The sequence below is a fragment of the Heteronotia binoei genome, chromosome 4 (assembly GCF_032191835.1).
Source record: "Heteronotia binoei isolate CCM8104 ecotype False Entrance Well chromosome 4, APGP_CSIRO_Hbin_v1, whole genome shotgun sequence".
Taxonomy (NCBI): Eukaryota; Metazoa; Chordata; class Lepidosauria; order Squamata; family Gekkonidae; genus Heteronotia; species Heteronotia binoei.
Genome location: NC_083226.1, coordinates 44836046 through 44855062, shown reverse-complemented (window position 1 = coordinate 44855062; position 19017 = coordinate 44836046). Strand labels below are relative to the sequence as shown.

Genomic DNA, 19017 nt, shown 5'->3' with positions numbered 1-19017 from the left:
AGTCCCAAGCTGGTATGTAACTGCACCTATTCCATTCTAGTGATAATTTAAGATTTCCCATAATTTCAGAATTTGCTGTTCCTCCCAGCAAAAGATTCACCTATGTATCAACAATGTGTAACCTCTTCTAGAATGTGAAACTATCCTCACATGGATAAAATATTACCTGCACATTCCCTCTACTATCCTCAGAACTATAAGAGCTTTAGAAAATAATAAAAGCCAAGAATTTGGACCTGCTAATGTGCTAAATGAATAGCAGCACAGCAGCTACTCTAGGATTAGGAAATGAGTTTTGTGCTGAGAGCTACTACTAGGCATGGGCATGAACTGATGCATGAATCATGATTCGTACATGAATTGGGCTAATTTGTGATTTGTTCCAAACTGGTTTGGACCGTGGTGATTCATTTGGTTGGTTTTGCAGTTTGTTTTCCCAAACAACCTGGAGTTCACTCAATCAATTCCTAGGCGATGTTACAGGTGGTCTTCTGGGAGCCCTAGAAACACCGACAGCAGTTGTCCATGGCTTGATTGGCAACTCTGGGAGCCAATAATAGAGCTCCCCTTCTGAGGCACAAAGAGAAGGAGTGAGAGCTGAAGCAAAGCGTTTCTGGGGGTTGTAGGGGGCTATAACTCGGACATTCCAAATTCATTCTTTGCCATATGTCACATTCTCAGGGTGCAAGCAGGCAGGAGTCCAAAGCCAGTCCAAGGTCAAGGTCCAGGAAGTCAAGCAGGAGCAAAGTCACCAATGCAGAATCACAAACCGGAATCAGAAGTCAATGTCCAAAAGCCAAAAGGTCAGGGTGCCAAGAAAATCAAGCAGGTCAGGATCAGGAATCAGGAAGGAGCGTGGATGCAAGCCAGAAAATAGACTTGTTGCTTCCACAAGGTTACCAGGTCCTGGGTGGGAGCTATATGGGAGTCTCAATCAGCCTGCTCCCTGGGTGGCAGTGACTCTGCTAGAACTCAGGGTTGAGAGATGAAGCATCAGCGTGCCTCATGGCTTCGCTCTGAAAGTTCTTTCCGGAGCCTGTTTTGAACTCTTGAGATGGGAGGAGGAAAGCTTGGAGAAGATTGATCGTCAATAGCTGACACTGGTGGCTGGAGAGTGATTGATGGGCCAGCTGCTGTTTGTTCAGCTGAGGAACTGGCTGACAACTCTTCCAGGTCTGTTAACTCTTCCAGCTACTCCTCGTCAGGGCTCATGACACTATACTTGGGGGGTGGATGGAGAAGAGTATGCTGAGGATTCCTAGGGGGTTTTATACCTTCCAAACCAAACAAACCAATGAACCATGAACAGGGCCAGCTCACCTACTAGGCGGTTGCCTGGGGCGCCAGGAGGGTGGGGATGCCAAATTAGGCTCCCCCTCCTCCTGGTGCCCCAGGCAAGTGCCAAGTTTGCCTGCCTCCTCCACCCACCACCACCTGCCCCTATTTTCCCACCACTGCCTGCCCCTATTTTCCTTTCCCGTCCTTTTGCCTTCCCCCCCCCCCCCCGGCGCGATCACAGTGCACCACGCCTGGGCCCTGCCGGCCACGATGCGGCATGCATCTTATCTTCCGAACGACGCGCTGGAGAAGTCTTCTCCAGCATGTCCTTCGGAAGATAAGATGCACGCTGCGTTGTGGCCAGCAGAGCACAGGTGCGGCACGCTGTGATTGTGCCGGGGGGGAAGGTGAAGGGACGGAAAGGGAAGGGATGGAGGGGGTGGGGCACTTTGGCACCTTTAGGGGGGGGGTGCAACAGAGCATGGCACTGCATTGCAGCGCAGTGGGGGTCAGCGACAAGGGGGGGCATGTCTGGGGCGCCACACACCCTTGGGCTGGTGCTGACCATGACCCAGTTCAGAAATCAAATGACTCATGAAATGAAACAAACCATCATTTTCCCAGTTCATGTCCATGCCTAGCTGCCATCCTTCCAAACATCAAGCATGAGCAGCAGTCTATTGGGGAGAGGAAATCATTTCAACCTAATAAGATCCTGCATGCTACTCCTCTGCTTCTCCATCTGTCTTCCATTAATTTTGGTGATACCCAGCCATTATACTTAATGGTAATTAAAGTGGCAATAAAGACAACCATTTCCTACCCAAAGTGCAGATTTGCAGTGACAATATACATATCCTCTAATGCATTTTTTATCTGCTGGGGTTTTTTTTTGACTGTATAAGGAAGGGCTGTGTTCATAATATTTTATCTACATGCTTCTTAGCAGTGAGGCACCAAAGAATAATGTTATCTTGGCTGCAAGAGCAACAGGCCAGTATATGTAACGTGGACATTGCTTATTCCAACCACACCATTTATATATATATATATATATATATATATATATATATATATATATATATATATATATATACACACACACACTTCCCTTTCCCCCCTTTTATAACAGATTTATATCTTTGTTCTGCAGTATAAACACTGCAGTATACTATCTACCCACTTTCGATGAAGAATTTTTTGCACTAACACCAGTTTCCTTTGTTTGACAGGCAGCAGATGAATAAAAACTGCTGACTTGGTAGGACTTTACTAGCAACAAATATTGGACTTTGACCTTCTCCCACTACATGCTGCCATTTCCTAAGCGTAGGCCTCATTAGAATCCTCAGCTCCAATTCAAGCATAAATCTGTTTTACCTCCACATTTATAGTGATTCTCTGGGCACAAGGCTGGAAGCAACGCAAAACGCTGCCTTTCTAAAATGAAAGGGGGCACTACCCTTCTCTTATTTTGGCATTTGACAGATGGTGGCACATGAAATAGTGAGCACAAAGTTAAAGGCTGCTGCAATTAACTCTTTTGCTGCGGTTCCATCACTTCCTTTTTTAACCTCTGGCACCTGCTGGCCTATACTATCTCATTCCCTCCTCCAGCAGGCACTCGATTGTCAGTTGAGACAAATGCCCATTAAATTTACATAGGTCCAGGTAAAAGTGATCCCAAGGCACAAGAGGACAGCAGGGAAACTGGTTCAGCAACACCGAGCAGGTTCTTTCCACCCCCCAGTTCACATATGGCTCTTTTGTTTCTCCAGACATCTTCTGTTTTCATCTTAAGGGAGATAATTGTAAGGGTGACCTCGTTTCTCCAGTCAGGAGTTCAGCAGCAAGCTTCGAATAATTATTTTTGCCTTTCAAGGAGCATGCTCCTTTTTTGCCTGAAAAGATTCTGACGCTTAAAAGGCCTCATCTTGTTGAAAAGGGGCTTTTAGCCTAATATCAGCACAGTGACTAACACCAAGAAAAAGCCAAATAACTTAATGAGTGAATAATTTCATCAACTAGCAGTACAGTTACTATGGCCCTCGTCAGATCTTGGAAGCTAAGCAAGGTCAGCCCTGGGTAATATTTGGATGAGAGACTTCCAAGAAATACCAGGGTCATGATGCAGAGGCAGGCAATGGTAAACCACCTCTAAACATCTCTTGCCTTAAAACCCTATGAGGTTACCATAGATGTGATGTCACAGAACTTTCCACCAGTTACAATGATGTGACTTGGATGGCCTAGGCTAGCCCAATCTCAACACATCTCATAAAGCTAAGCAGGGTCAGCCTTAGTTAGTACTTGGGTGGGAGACCACCAAGGGAGTCAAAGATTGCAGTACAGAGGCAGGCAATGTCACAACACCTCTGTTCATTTACTGCCTTGAAAACCCTATGGGATTGCCATAGGCTGGCTGTTAACATGACAGCACTTTCCACCACCACAAATACTGCAGCCCAAGAAGTTTAGATACTTACACCTTGCTTTTCCTCCCAATGGGAACCAAAGCAGCTGTCAATAAAATTATTTCCTTTGCTATTGTATCCTCATATCGAAAATGTTGTGAGGTAGTTTAAACTGAGGGAGATTGGCTGGCTCAAAGCCACCAACCAAAATATTGTTAGTGGCAATCATTTGCCTGTGGCAAAAATTCAGTGGGACTTTCAAACTACTCCTTGGGGACACAACATTCTAACACGAATTTAAACTATATGAAGACAGATTGCAGAACACTTTAAAAGCCTCAAAACATACAGAATGACATACTTTTATCATCAGAGTCATTTCTAATTGCATGCTTGTTCAATTTCGAAACCCAATAATTGATTCCGTCTTGCCAGTTTATAAACTGACCCAATGTAATTTGATGCAGTTTCTCTTAAAAAGTCAACACTCTTTTCCATTCTTTGAGTAGTTCTGAACATGGTTCACTGTGAAGTGTTGTGAAGGCAACCGGGCAATGCCAAAATTATTCATGTATAAGTAATTTTAATGGTAGATTGACTTTAAAAAAAAACTTCTTTAATCTCTCACAGATGTAATAGAGATGCCAGCCACCAGGTGGGAACTGGGGATCCTCCAGCATTACAGCTCATCTCCAGGCTGCAGAGACCCGTTTCCCTGGAAAAAATGGATGCTTTGGCGGGTGCACCCTATGACACTGAACCCCACTGAGGTCTCTGTCCTCCCCAAGCTCCATCCTCAAATCTCCCAGTTTCCCACCTTGCATCTGGCAATCCTATCACAGACCCACACGTTCTTGGAAGGCACACAAGGTTCTGAGGTATGTCGGCTGCATTATTCATGTAAATGATGGGCACATCAAGACAATGGCCCTTTCAAACTGTTTTTGTCCTCCTCAGGCTCCATCCTCAAATTTTACTAACTGGTTGCTAATGAATTTCTTCTGTCATTGCAGACAGACCCATTTTAGTAACTGGCTACTAGCAGAATTTACCTGTTTATACAAACCTGTTTGCATTGGGTTAGCAAAGCGTGGTTGAACTGCTTTTGAGGGAAACTGCTTTTCCCCATTTTCAGTCTTTTCACTGCACATCTGAATCACTGTGGCATGCTGTTTAAAATGTCCATAGTGCTTCCTATAGTGCTACTTCCCCCCTGCCCTTTTTTGCTGTGCAACCATTCTCTCTTTTTTAAAATGTTGCTATAGCAGCAACATTGGGATGCGAGAAGACAATAATCCATCTCAATGGTGCCTGCTACAGCGGTTTAGTGATATAGCGCTCAACTTAGAATATTCCCCCCAAAAAGTCACAGGAAGACTGAATGGCAAAAAAAAAAGAGAGGGAAAAGCTGCACTGTTTGAAATGATCACACTACTTCAGAGGTGGCTCATTAATGGACTGAAATTCTCTGTATGAAACCCTAATTCCTGTATTGCCTTGCTCAAAACTGGGCCAACAACAAATAACATCTGGTTTAGAACGGTAATGTGAAAAGGGCCAATGTTATGAGAATCAGAAGTTTTGATTGAAAAGAACAGAGATATACCCCGTAAGGGGAGCTTCATCGGCACATTGGAGCTCCCTCGGTCACAGCTAAGTATTAGACTGGTGATTAAATTTAACATGTTTATTCCTGTACAACCCGCCTTGCAGTCAGCATTCCTGTGAAACAAAGGCTGTTTGTGTGCATGAGACAACATGAGTGTTGGCAGCTTAAGAGAAGTCATGAAAGTGGACTAAGAACTATCAAATTATAATAATTAGGCAAAACAAATTAATAACATGGAGGAGGTTCATCTTTTTCCAGATATACTTTTCTTTTTTTGCTTTCAAAGTTGCAGTATACAATTCTTGGATACAATGTGTGAAGAGTGGATATGATGTGCATGCAAAGAATCTATTCCAACCCAAGATGATCCTCTCCACCATCGCCAGGGTGTTAAAAGGATTTTAAACTTCCGTTCTGAGGTTACTGATCCATGCTAAATGATGTTGCTACTGTGCCCTACATTTTCATGAGTATTTAAAAGCCTCAAGACCACCTACCTCAGCTTGAATTGCACCCATTATGTATTCAGTGTGTACAAATTCAAACCTGCTTGACTCTTAGCCAACAACAAAACAGAATGTCCACAGATTAAAATGACATGGCAAGGCATGAACTACCACAAGTTTCCACTGTTGATCCCCTAAGCAATTAACAGTAACTAAGTTTCAAGCACGTCTGGACTATTTCTGGAGACTACATGTACACTGACTGAGGTGGGGGGGATGCCATGAAGTGTAGTCAGCTAAACTAGAAAACCATCAGAGTGCTACGGTACACTGGTTTCTAATAATTCTGTAAACACCATTGTTTGTGATCGACAGAGGGAGAGTATGGCTGTTTAGTTATCCCCAGAAAAAGAAGGCTGCAGTTTTGAAACAGTGCAGCTGCTAGTTTTGTGGGGCACTTCATCAGCCAACCCACCAGGCAGAAGCCGTGTGTAAGCTTCTGAAGAAGAGAAATAGAATGAGAAAACAGCATTGTTTGGGAGGGCAGTAATTATAACATCTGTGTAATGCTTGCCTGATGAAGTACAGCCTCCCTTCCTCCACCAAGCTTTTCCTGGCAGCAGAAGTAACTGACAGTGATAAGTTTGCCACAACATCCATGTGGATCACCACCTATCTCTACAGAGATACTAATGAACAAACAGAACCTTTGAAAGGTAAATTGGAGTAGACCGATGAAGCAAAAAACCCAGTCCTGTGACCAATTTGAAAAGAACATATTTACGAAAGCAGATACTTTTGTGGACCAGAGCCAAAATCATTTTGGTGCTTATCACACTGTTCCCTCTAAGGCTAGCTGTGCTTCTGAGAGGCTGCTCATTAACGCAGGAAGCCCCGCTCAGCAGCAATCTGGAGCCCCCACAGGGCCTTGCGCTGCCCTTTGCTCATTTTAAGATTGCAGCAGCTATATTCTGCTCAGGATGTGAACAGTAGGAAGAAAAAAAATAGAGAGAACATTGGGTAGTAGCTTGCATCGTGCAAGAGAAGGCAGAGATCCTGCTTGTGATTTTTATCTTTGGACTATAAGAAGGAAAAAACAGGTTGCTTACCTGTAACTGATGATCTTCAAGTGGTCACCTGTGCATTCATACCCATGGGATCAGGGCGCCTGCGCCGATCCCAATCAGTACATTAAAAAGCCTGGGATTTTAGTGCTCCACAGCCAGTGGGCATGCGCAGAGCTCCTACTGCGCATGCCCGCTGGGCGGGGCAAGATATCCCGCCAGTTCCTTCTGACCGCTGTCGAGAATGTTTCTTTTTTTAACTAATATCAGTAAAGAACCGACAGCAGTGGGGAAGGAGGGTGGGTGGTGTGAATGCACAGATGACCACTCGAAGATCATCAGTTACAGATAAGCAACCTGTTTATCTTCTTCATGGTCTCTATGCTTCACACCCATGGGAGACTAGCAAGCAGACCTACCTGGAGGAGGGTGATGAAGGTCAGATCTAGGTAGCTGCCTGCAACACTAGACATCCCAACTGAGCCTTCTGATGGCATCGGACGTCCAGAGCATAGTGCTTCATGAAGACATGATGTCAGATAGTGAAGCACCCCAAAGAAAGGCTGTTGATGTAGCCAATGCCCTTGTGGAATGTCCTTGGATAGGGCCCAGTAGGGGTCTTTTGGCTAGCAAGTAGCACAACTTGATTGTCTCTGTCGGACAACCATTGAGCAGAGATCTTGGTGCCTTGGCTAGATGTAGCATAGGAAATGAACAAGTGAGGGTCTTTCCTATAGGGTTTTGTTCAACTTAAGAAGAACAGCAAAGCTCTCTTTGCATCTAGAGAATGCAACCTCCTCTCTTCTGGAGAAGGCGGGTTAGGGAAGAATGTTGGGAGCGTGATTTCCGAGTTCAGATGAAAATCAGAGACCACCTTGGGAAGAAAGGTGATGTCAGGCGCAAAAGACACCCCGTCATCATGGAAGCATAAGTATGGAGAATCGGAGCAGAGTGCCCTGAGTTCTCCCACTCTCCAAGCTGAAGTGATGGTGACAAGGAAGGCTGTCTTCCAGGATAGAAGATTCAATGGATAGGTCGCCATGGGCTCAAAGGGTTTCCCCGAAAGTTTATCCAAGACCAAGGGCAAGTCCCAAGGAGCTGAGATCTTCTTAGTGGGAGGGTGCAACTGCAGTAAGCCCTTCAGAAAATGCTTAGCCAGTGGGTGGGCAAACACAGAGCAATTGTCTATAGCCTAAAGGTGGGCAGAGACAGCCGCCAAGTAGACACGGATCGAGGAGTGGTTAAGTCCAGAATCCACTAAGGACAGCAAGAAATCAAATATCACAGGCAATCCAACCTTAGCTGGATTGGTACTGTGAGAACTCGCAAAGCGGGTGATTTTTTGCCATTTGTAGTTATAAGATTTGCATGTAGAGGGTTTGCAACTATTTAGTAGGACATGTTGCACTCTTGTTGACAAGTCAGTGGAACAATCCTCCATGCCGTCAGCTTGAGGTGAGGAACGTTGTGATGAAGTAACTTCCCCCCTTGTAGAGACAGGAGATCTGGTTCCAGAGGGAAATGATGATAGAGTCCTCTGGACAGGACCACCAGCACGGGAAACCAACTCTGACGTGGCCACCAGGGTGTTATTAGTATGCAGTCTGGATGGTCGCACAGTATCTTGTTAACCACCTTGGTCAGTAATGGCAGAGGTGGAAATAGGTAGAGGGATAGGTTGTTCCATGGAAGCAGTAAGCCGTCCCCCAGCGAGTTCTTGCCTGCCCCCCCCCCCGGAATAGAACGAGGGGCACTTCTTGTTCTGAGCCGTTGCAAATCGATCTTGGGCTGGCCCCAGCGACTGAATACTGGTGACAGATAAGTCCAGGATATTTCCCACTCGTGAATCTGAGCAGCTCCCCTGCTGAGGGAGTCCACTTGTACATTGAGTTCCCCTGGTAGGTGAGTTGCTACAATGAAGGTCTGCAGACTGATGTATTCCCTCCAGGTTTCCATAGCTAAAGCACACAGCTTCCTCGAGACAGTCCCCCCCCCTGTCGATTGATATAACTGAGGACTGTTGCGTTGTCTGTAAAGATGGCAACCGTGCATTGAGTTATGAGAGGGCGGAATGACCGGAGGACATATTGAATCGCCAGTAGTTCCAAGAAGTTTATGTGGTGTTGTAAGAAGGAGGGGTGCCAGGGGCCCCCCACACAGAGGCCATTCAGGTGAGAACCCATTTCCAAGGGACGCATCTGTCATCACTGTTACCAATGGGGGAGGAAGGTGAAAGGGTGCACCTTGTAAAATATTTTCCTCCTGCTTCCACCAATCCAGGGATTGAAGTACTGTCTCGAGGATCCAGAGATTCTGAAGAGGACTGGCTGAGTGGCGGCAATGTCTTAGGAACCAAAGTTGTAGAGTATGCATGTGCAACTTGGCGAATGAAATTACATTGGTTGTTGCTGCCATAAATCCCAGGAGGCGCTGGATCTGTAGAACAGTGCCTGACTTCCGGGTTTGTAGTAGGTTGATCAGGGACACAATGTTGCTCGACTGCTGTCATGGGAGGAAAGCTCCATGGACTCTGGTATCCAGCACCACTCCAATAAACTGTACCCTTGTAACCGGGGTTAGATGAGTTTGTTTGGCATTTATTTTCAGACCTAACCTGGTGAGAAGACCAAGGGTGTTGAAGGAGAAGGTCCCGCAAACTCGCCACCACCAGCCAATCATCTATGTACAGGAACAATACTACTCCCTGGAGACAAAGGTAGGCTGCTACTAGGCTGCAAAGGTAGGCCATAGTTTTCGTGAATACTCTTGGGGCCAAAGGGAAGGGCCTTGTACTGGTAATGATCGGCCCCAATAGCAAAACGGAGGTACTTCCTATGGCGAGGCTGGATGGTAATATGGAAGTACGCATCCTGTAAATCCAGGGTAGCCATCCAATCTTTCCGCTTGATTAGAGGTAAAATGCCTTGCAGTGTCAGCATACAGAATTTTTGTTATGCGATGAATTCGTTCAACCCACGGAGGTCCATGATGGTCCTTATCCCTTCATCCTTCTTGGGCACTGCAAAGTAATGGGAGTAGAATCCCTGTCCCCTGTAGTGACTGGGAACCCACTCTATTGTTTGCTTTTCCAGGAGGTTCTGGACCTCTTCTAAGAGCACCAGAGATGGAGGAGTCATCACGAACAATTATGTGGTTGGAAGTTGAACAAATTCTATCACATAGCGCTCCTCTATGATGGTGAGGACTCATCGATCTGAAGTGATGAAGCGCCAAGCTGGTAAGTATTGGTAAAGGCGCGTGGGTCCAGAGGAGGGGGGGGGAGGGAGGTAGGATGGCCAAAGTGGGAAAGTCAAAGGTCCTGCTTGGGGTTACGAGCCCCTTTCGATCTTGGTTGGTGTGAAGTGGATGATGCAAATTTGTTTTTGTTGTCATAGGACGATCTCCCTCCTGGTTGGGATGACTATGGTTTCCACGTTTGGTCTGAGGACTGTATCGTTTGGACTGTATTCCACGTTTGGACTGAGGACTGAATTCCAGGGCTTATGCCAAGGTTTTGTTTTGGGTGTTCTAGAAGTAGCGGGAACACCGAGCTTGCATGACATCTTGATGCTTTTATCCATATCTTGGAGGACGGAGTCAGTAGTTGAGCTAAATAACCCTTCCCCTTCGAAAGGGAGATCCTCAATATAGGCCCTGGTATCAGTTTGCAAGGCTGTAGCTCTAAGCCAGGCATGGTGACGCAGCGTGACAGCTGAGGTTAAGGTCTTGGAGGCAGTATCAACCATGTGTTTTGATGCTAGTTGCTGTTTTGCAAGCATCATACCTTCCTTTTGAAGTTTCTTGGCAAGGTTGCATTTGTCTTCAGGTATGGTGGCAAGGCACCCTGAGAGTTGTTCCCACAGGGAATAGTGGTAGTGAGCCATACAGGCTGAATAATTAGAGATTTTAATGCCCAGGACCCCTGCAGAGTAAAACTTCCTGCCAATGTTTGTCCGGGGGGGGGGGGGGTAAAATGCACCTTCCTGGTCTTAGATGATGAGGATGCCATGACTGGGTTCAGTGAATAAAAATTCTACTCCAGGCTCTTACACACAATACATATGGTCCAGCCTGCGGGAGGAGACAGGGGTGAAAGCCAGTTTATTCCAAGGTTCTTGATGGTCTGCAAAATCACTTTAGTGATTGGAAGTGCTATAGCTATAGAAATGCCCCTTTGCATTATATCGAAAACCGTGTCATCGATTGTGGGTTGCAAGAGTGGGCTTCTTCAGACAACAGGAACATGTTGAAATCAGCATACAGAGGGGGAAAGAAAATACAATTGTAGTGGCCCTGCCCACCACCTATACCTGATAGCTGGAATACAAGCACAGCATCCACAACATGGGCACTGTGCCTATAATCAGAAGTTTTAAAACAATGAATGTTCTTAATCACAGGGACAACACTTACACACGAGTTCCTATATTCTTTTTCTGGGGTTACATGGGGTTAGGGGCAGCATCCTTGTTCCTGTTTTCTCTGTATGCATGTTGTTTTTGACATGCCAACTTTGAAGACAGTTCACCACCAAATAATGAACTTTTTTGTTGTTTACTACAAAATTTATGGTATCAATTGCTATGTTTATTTCTTCCCAGATGGGGGAGAGACATGGTTAAGTAGCATGGAATGCAGCAATCCGCAGTTCTCTCTAGCACCGGGTATATTTGCTGTTTTGATTTAACAAAGCTAAGGCATTTATACTTCTGAATTTTATAGCCAAGTCAAATGCCTGTGCAAACTTTCATGATAGTTCAACTCCACTGAACACAGGGAAACTTATTTCCAAAGAAGCATGGTATAGGACTGGATTGCATGACTCATAACAGAAAATGAAGACAATACTCTATTGGATGAGAAATGTTCTGAGAAAATCATTAAACCACTTAGAATATTCAGGTAAATGTGTTTTGGAAGGGAAGAGAATGGGCACAATGAATTCTACAGGGCCAATCTCCCTTCCTGCCCCCAGAAATTTCTTAACTTATTGTAAAGTTAAAGGTAGTCCCCTTGCAAGCACCAGTTATTTCCGACTCTGGGGGGGATGTTGCTTTCACAACATTTTCACGGCAGACTTTTTATGGGGTGGTTTGCTATTGCTTTCCCCAGTCCTCTACACTTTCCTCCCAGCAAGCTGGGTAGTCATTTTACCGACCTCGGAAGGATGGAAGGCTGAATCAACCTGAGCCGGCTACCTGAAACCAGCTTCCACCAGGATCGAACTCAGGTCGTGAGCAGAGAGTTCAGACTGCAGTACTGCAGCTTTACCACTCTGCACCACAGGGCTCTTACTAACTTATTGTACTAGGATTTTTTTTAAAAAAAGAAAAGAACTGTAAGCACATAGTGGCATTTTTAATACAAATTCTTATTTTTTTAAAAAAATTACTTATTTGGGTGGGAGGAGCAAACTATTTATCCAAAGAGATTCATAATCCTGAAATAATTTTATATCCCTTTACAACTAGCTCTTTAACAAAAACCCTGCTGAACCACATTTCTTAAAATCCTTCTCTAAATACTTTGCATGGATGCATATAAAATTAAAGAGGGTGGATTTAATAAGATTAACCCAGAAAAACAGCTATAGATTCTTCAGACAGCCATTGTACCCCAGCTTTTCTTGAGCAATTCATTTGCTAATGGAACTTGAAGCTCAAATCCACTAAATGAAAAAAGTGTGCTTCTTCTAGAGGAATCAAATACAAGTGGCACTGTACTGAAAAGGCATAAAGCATAAATTAAATCCACTGTTAATAACTACACACTTGATAACAACCCAGAAGCCTAAACTTACCATTAAGACCTGTCTGGTCCCAGCGAAAGGTTTTTCTAAGCCTCAGGCTACTCACTGGCTTTCCTGCTTCCAACCTCTCAAAAGTGGAAACAAGTTCCTACCAACATGGAAGGAAAAATGGACGTAGGTCAAGCCGTGTTTCATTGGTACTTCCATTGCTGCCCAAGGTAGACATAATATTGGGAAAGCTGTGTGGGGGGGTGTTAAGTAGAGATGAGAGAATGCATCAGCAGCTGCCAAAGGAACCATATTAAGCTAATGCTACACAATCTAGCCTGGCTTCCAGTTTATTTCTAGCCACAATACCTGGTGCTGTTTTTGATCTTTAAAGCCCTGATAACTTAGACCTGTAACCAAAAGAACTGCCTCCGCTAGTAACAATTAACCCTTGGAGCCTTCCTCTAGGAAACAGCTTCAGCAGAACTTCAGTTAGTGGCAATCTGGATGAGGAAGGGCTGTTTTGCTTGTTGACCCCCCAACTTTGGAACTCCGCCTCTTAGAAGTTGAGAACAGCTGCTTCTGTTCTGGATGGGTTTGAAGATACACTTTTCCTGGAGGGCCTTTGAAATAGATCAGTAAGAAATGGTGTGGAAGGTAGAGTGACACTATTAGAAGACAGATTTTTATTGTTTGTTATTACTAGGGAACATTCTGGACCCAGTTAAAGTTTCCAAGCCATCTTTGAGGACAGCCCCACATAGGGCATATTACAGTAGTCTGGGTGTTAATAATGATGATTTATTGACTCACAAATAATGTCATCAACTGTCTCAATTTGACAGGAAAAATCTGGTTGAAGGAAACAGAAAATTGCATGAGAATAAAGAATCACAGCTTTGATTTGTGAAATAAATCAAAGTGAAAGTGAAATAAAAATTGAGGTGTTTCAGTTTGAAACTGCAGGGATGAGAAATTTGAAGTTGTCTGCAATATCTGCTTGCTTATTTCTTATTTTTTATTCAGCCTTTACTATCTCTGAGGCCCCCTTTCCTCTTGGTATTTCTAGAGATGGAACCTGTATCTTTAAAAGTGGCTCCAAAGAGAGAATCTCACCGGTATTGGCTTTCCTCATGACAGTGCTGTTAAAGATGGGAGACACTCACCAAGCTGAATTTTCCCCTCTGTGGAACACAGGAGCCTCAGGCTCTGAAAACCAAGAGCCTCCTTAGCTCCCTGGCCTGCAGTCCCTGAATCTCTAGAATTTCTTGCCTTGGTACTCCCATCATTCCAAAAAGTTAAAGCTGCCCTGTCCCTAAGTCAGCACTTTTAATTTCTTGCTGCACTCCTGTTTCTGCCATTAAAGCCAGATCCACACATTGTTAGATATTGTGCACTCATAATAATTTACTTCCTGGATTGTCTTGTGTAGACAAGAGGATCATCAGCTCCTCATTTCCTGCTTTCATTATGCTTTTCTTCCTCAGTCCTCTAAATTCAATCATTCCTCTTCCCTCAGGTTTTTGACATTTGCTAATGTCCCAGAAGTATTGCCAGGCAAATGAGCACAGTGGAAATCAGGTAAATGCATAGGCAGAAGAACTGATAATGCATGTTATACAACTGGCAATCTGTGCAAATGCACAAGAAGACATAGAATCATATGTCATAGGTGCTAGAGCTTCAGAGATAGAGGCATACATCTAGCCTAAGGCTGGAGGAAATTCCAGTAAAGAGTCTCCTTTGAAGTAAATACATCTTTACACAGAAAGTGATTAAAATGTGAATTTGCTGTCAGAGGATGTAGTGATGGCCACAGGAATAAATAGCCTTAAAAGGGGATTAGATCAATTCATTGGAGGATAGTTCTATCAGTGGCTACTAACCATAGTGACTGAGGGGTTATCTCCACATTCAGAGGCAGTCAACCACTGAATCCCAGTGCCACGAGGTAACATCAGGAGAAGGTCTCAGACTCTATGCCCTGTTGCTGGTCTTCTAGAGGAACTGGTTAGCCACACTTGTGAGCCAGGATGCTGGACTAGATGGACCACTGGTCTGCCAGCAGGGCTCTTCTTATACCAGATAAAGATTATCTGGCACAAACCCAACATTCCACTAAGCCTACAAAGCCTTCCTGCCAATTTAAGTGGAAGGAAGAGCCACTTAAAGTTAGAGGAAAGCTCCTTAGGCCAGAGGAAGGCTTCAAATTTTGCTAAGTGGAATGGTAGATACATGCCAGGGAATCTTCATCCAGTGACTTCAAGGAAGGTTCTATGCTGTATCTCCTGCCTCAAGAAAAATAAGAATCTTTTCAGCTTCAAAATTATGAAAAGTTGCCAGGTTTATCCTGCCAATCTCTCTCCTTCCTCAGAAAGCACACTGTGCCAATGCCAATGCTACAGCAGGACCACTTCCTGCCAACACTTTCCCCTTGCTTTGAGCTCAGCGCCTTGGCTCTGGCAGTGGCAGAAACACAGTTGCATGCATGCCTGAAACCCACAGTGGCTTTCTGCCCTTTGATGTTGCTAAAGCAGGCTGTGTTTGCAAAAAGAACAAGCCAGCCACCTGCAGAATTCCCATGTTGCCAGCAGGATGAATACAGCTGAGTTTATCCAAAAGGGAAAGAGAAACAAATGATGTGATTACGACCAATAAATATAGAGGAGATTCCTCACTGCTGAGATCTTGAGTATCAAAAACCTGGGGCATGCCTCCCTAAATTATTCAAGCTCTTCTGAAAGCAGCATTAAGCCCTAAATGAAGGCTGCCCACATGCATGTTCCATGAACATTCCAGGAGGAAGTAAGTAATCCATATATTTTTTGTCCATTGTGGGAAATACCTCTGTATTGCTAATATAGCCATTATAAACATAACTGTAAAGTACAAATTTCACTCTCGGAATCTGCATATATGTTTCTATTGTCAACTTCTATTCAACAGAATATGTTTCTATTGTCAACTTCTGTTGTTTCATACTTCTCAGAAAGCAAAAAATCCGAACATATTTGTGCTAAGTTACCATAGCATACAGCAGCCTAAGTCCTGCTCTTACTCATATTCCTCATACTTAAAGAAAATCATGACATCTAAGCAGATTTACACCCTTCTAAATCTGTGGAACTTTTAGGAGTCTGCTTAGAATGGCATTGTCTCAAGTTTATATGTGCATCTCTGAAGAGAAGACTCTATAGCATCAGCCACCCCCAGCAAGCTCCCCTCCCTCCAAAACTTCACCCTCCCCCAGTACTGTCTCCAACTCTTTAGGAAGTTCCTAGGCTGGAGACTCAATCCTAGTTGTACACAGGTACGAATCCTCGACTTTTCCTTAATTGGAGCAGGCAGGCTGCTTCTTCGCCAAGGTGTTCCATCCTGCAATTGTCTTTGAATATATATCCCATCACAGTCACATGCATTAAGTCCCTTTTCTAATTATCCATGCAGTCTATACATAGAGAGTAAACTCTTGAGGAGAAGCTGGCAGAGGGTCAAGTATTGATCCCTTTGTTCTTTAGTTTCATTTTTGTTCTGGAACAGGGAGAACATTAGGAAGTGCACTCTGAATCACTTAAACAATCTGGAAGAGGCAGCAGGGAATCAATCTCCCACAGCAGGTAAATTACCACTACATCTTTCTCAGGAAGATGCCAGAGGGATTTAATAACAAAATGAACTGGCCAACTACTTACTAGCAATACAAATAATTTACAATATGCTGTCTTTCAGTACTCAAATGGTTCTTCTGGACACCTCTTGCAAAAGAATGGGTCTACTTATGTTTGATGATCAGGATATTATACACAATTAGCAACATGCCTGCCAAACGGTGGGAATGCATATTGAGTTGCTGTCTGGGTTACTGCTCTCTTTTGTGTGAAGATTTTTCATCCCAAGGCTGTCTTGGTCTTTTTCCTTGAGACTGAGTGCCTTGGTTGCTAGGCACTGGGATGAGAGAAGAGGACTGGTACAATGGCTAATTCTGACTAAGTAGCTAGACCGTAGCAATACTGGTCCTTACAGCTCCTGAAAGTCAGGACATTTGGAGGAATTCCTCCCATACAAAAAGATTCAGGTTGTCCCCAAAAAACATGATTCCCTTCCCCCATCACTTTTCTAATAGTCTCTGTCCCACCCAGGAGGTTCAGAAACAAAAGGGAAACTCAGATATAGATTTGTTGGTTCAATGAAAATGGTATGTTCATAAGGCTAGTTCATAACAAGTCCAACATAAATTTCAAATGTTAAAAAACCAAACCAAAGATCAAATGTTAAAATCAAACCCAGTATCAGTTTAAGCAAAGAAGTCCCTGAAAAGCAGAGAAAGCAGAAAAAAATGGACGAGCCACAAATACATGGAATTTGAAATATTTCCCATCTACACATAAAAATTAAAGATCCATCACTGACATACGAAGTTCCCAGATATTAATCTCACAAATTTGTCAGTATACCACTTCTTCCATATCTTTTTGCAGCTGCCACTCACACACAACAAATGTAGATGATGAACCAAAAAGCCATAAACATTTCACAAACTAGATGAGCTGCTGAACCTCTTCTGTTCTTTAGCGTCTCATGAGATCTACAAACATATGTGGCTTCTTGAGACTCCATTCAATTAACATTTTTAGAGTTTAGCTACCCTATGTGAACAGAATAAAACTCCCAATCCTTGAAGTATGTAAACAGAATGGCTGTGTGATGTTACAGAACAACAACTTCACAGATTATCACAGAAATAACAGTATAGCCATAGGTACTCTTTTATTTCGGCAATACAGCTGGTGTGCTAAAGTATGCAGACAGCCTATGGTTTAACAGTACCTTTTAACACAACTCCATGATGGCTAAAAATGTATAGTATAAACTGAATTAAAAAATATAGGAATTTCAAATTTTAAAATTCTAGTTTAGAAACTCATGTCCAGAAAGTTCTAAGATGACTCTCTTGGAGGCATTTTTAGACACAAGTGTAAACTTACCTACACTAGTAGGGAATATGTCCTCATTGTTGATTTGAACCTCAATCCAGTCCATCAAAAGATTCATATACTGGGGTGCTGGTAGCGCTGTAGGTTTCTTATACTTCAAGTCATCCTGCCACCGGTATTCATATTTTGGGCCACCCGACATCACAGGGCAGGTCCTCTCTGTGCAGAATTCACAGATAGTTCCATAGATGAGGTTGATTCTGTTGAAAAAGTCAACCACATGAACAGCTACCCAGTCATTTAGATCTTCTCCACTGGGCAGCTGCACAGCTGCTTTCAGGTCCACCCCAGAGTTCAGTGAGGCTTGTGCTCGTTTGTGGAGCTCAAACCGCTGAGTCCCGGGTTCAAATTTCCGCTTGGGGCGAAAAGTCTTGTCCTTATTAAAAACTTGCTTGAGTGCAATGGACATGTCTCACAATTGTCAGGTTTCAGGCAGTAAAAAGAAGAGGCACTAGAATGACAGCACAGTAGATCCAAGGACAAAGGAGATTTCTGTTGCAGATACACTTCATCCACTAGCTCTTTCTGTTGAATGCTTTATCAGGAGATTTCATGTTCCTGAAGGGTCAGAGAGGAAAAAAAACATTAATGCTGAATATAATACCCACCAATCTCTCAAAGACTGTTTTATTTTTATTTGCAATCTACAAGAAGCTACAGAGCTGTTCTTCCACAGGTGGTGCAGGTGCTACCTCTGGCCCAAAGAATACCTCTAGCTAGCTATGGATTCTTTTCCGTCGATTGCGGTCCCATTTTTCTTGGCTGCATACTGTGACTCTTTACAGTTACATTTTCACAGTTCAAATACTTGTATGGGGGATCACAAATAAAAATACAAGGAATACAAAACATCCATTCACAGAAAACAATGAAACATCAGAAAAAAATGAGACAATAATATTGAGCATCACAGGACTCAACAGAATCTCATCAAAAGACTTAAGCAAAATGCTCACTGTGGTGATATCCCTGGTTTGAGCTACATCACTTCATACCGTACATGGGAGTTTATATAAGTGAATGATCCCTCCTACTTCCCCCCACACCACTTAATACAGAAAACTAGATCAGGTAGAAGGTTTCTGTCCAACCCTTTTCCTTGTCATGCTAGCTTTCTTGGGGAGGAGGGAATTTGGTTTTGGTTAGATAAGCATTCAGTCTCATGGCCTGAACACTGGTTTACCTTTTCACCATCAACTTGCCTTAGTCCTTGAAGATGAAATGGCACCTCGCCTAAGGAGTTTCCTTAGAAAGGAACTCCACAGCAAGGGTGTTATTAACTGTACTTGCACAGAAGGTCTTGCTCCTTGTAGCCCTCAGTCTAGTCTTGGAATGCAGAGTTGCTCAGGAGAATTCCACCAGATGAACTCAAAGCATGCAAAGGTTCATATGGAATCAGATGTTCCCTTTCTAGCATGGCACATATGAGGGACAAAGAGATAGACAGAGAGAGAGAAAGAGAGACAGAGAGAGAG

The 19017-nt window shown here is 43.7% G+C and overlaps 1 protein-coding gene across 3 annotated transcripts in view; it reads right to left on the bottom strand.

The window, feature by feature from the left end:
- MOB3B (MOB kinase activator 3B) overlaps window positions 1–19017 on the bottom strand; it is a 157235-nt gene that overhangs the window by 71177 nt on the left and 67041 nt on the right. For 2 of the 3 annotated variants that reach the window (XM_060237184.1, XM_060237183.1), the window contains exon 2: window positions 17534–18100. In XM_060237184.1, the coding sequence (XP_060093167.1) occupies window positions 17534–17951 (418 nt within the window). In that variant the 5' untranslated portion in view covers window positions 17952–18100. The remainder of the gene's footprint in view (window positions 1–17533; window positions 18101–19017) is intronic. The other variant, XM_060237185.1, reaches the window with a different exon arrangement.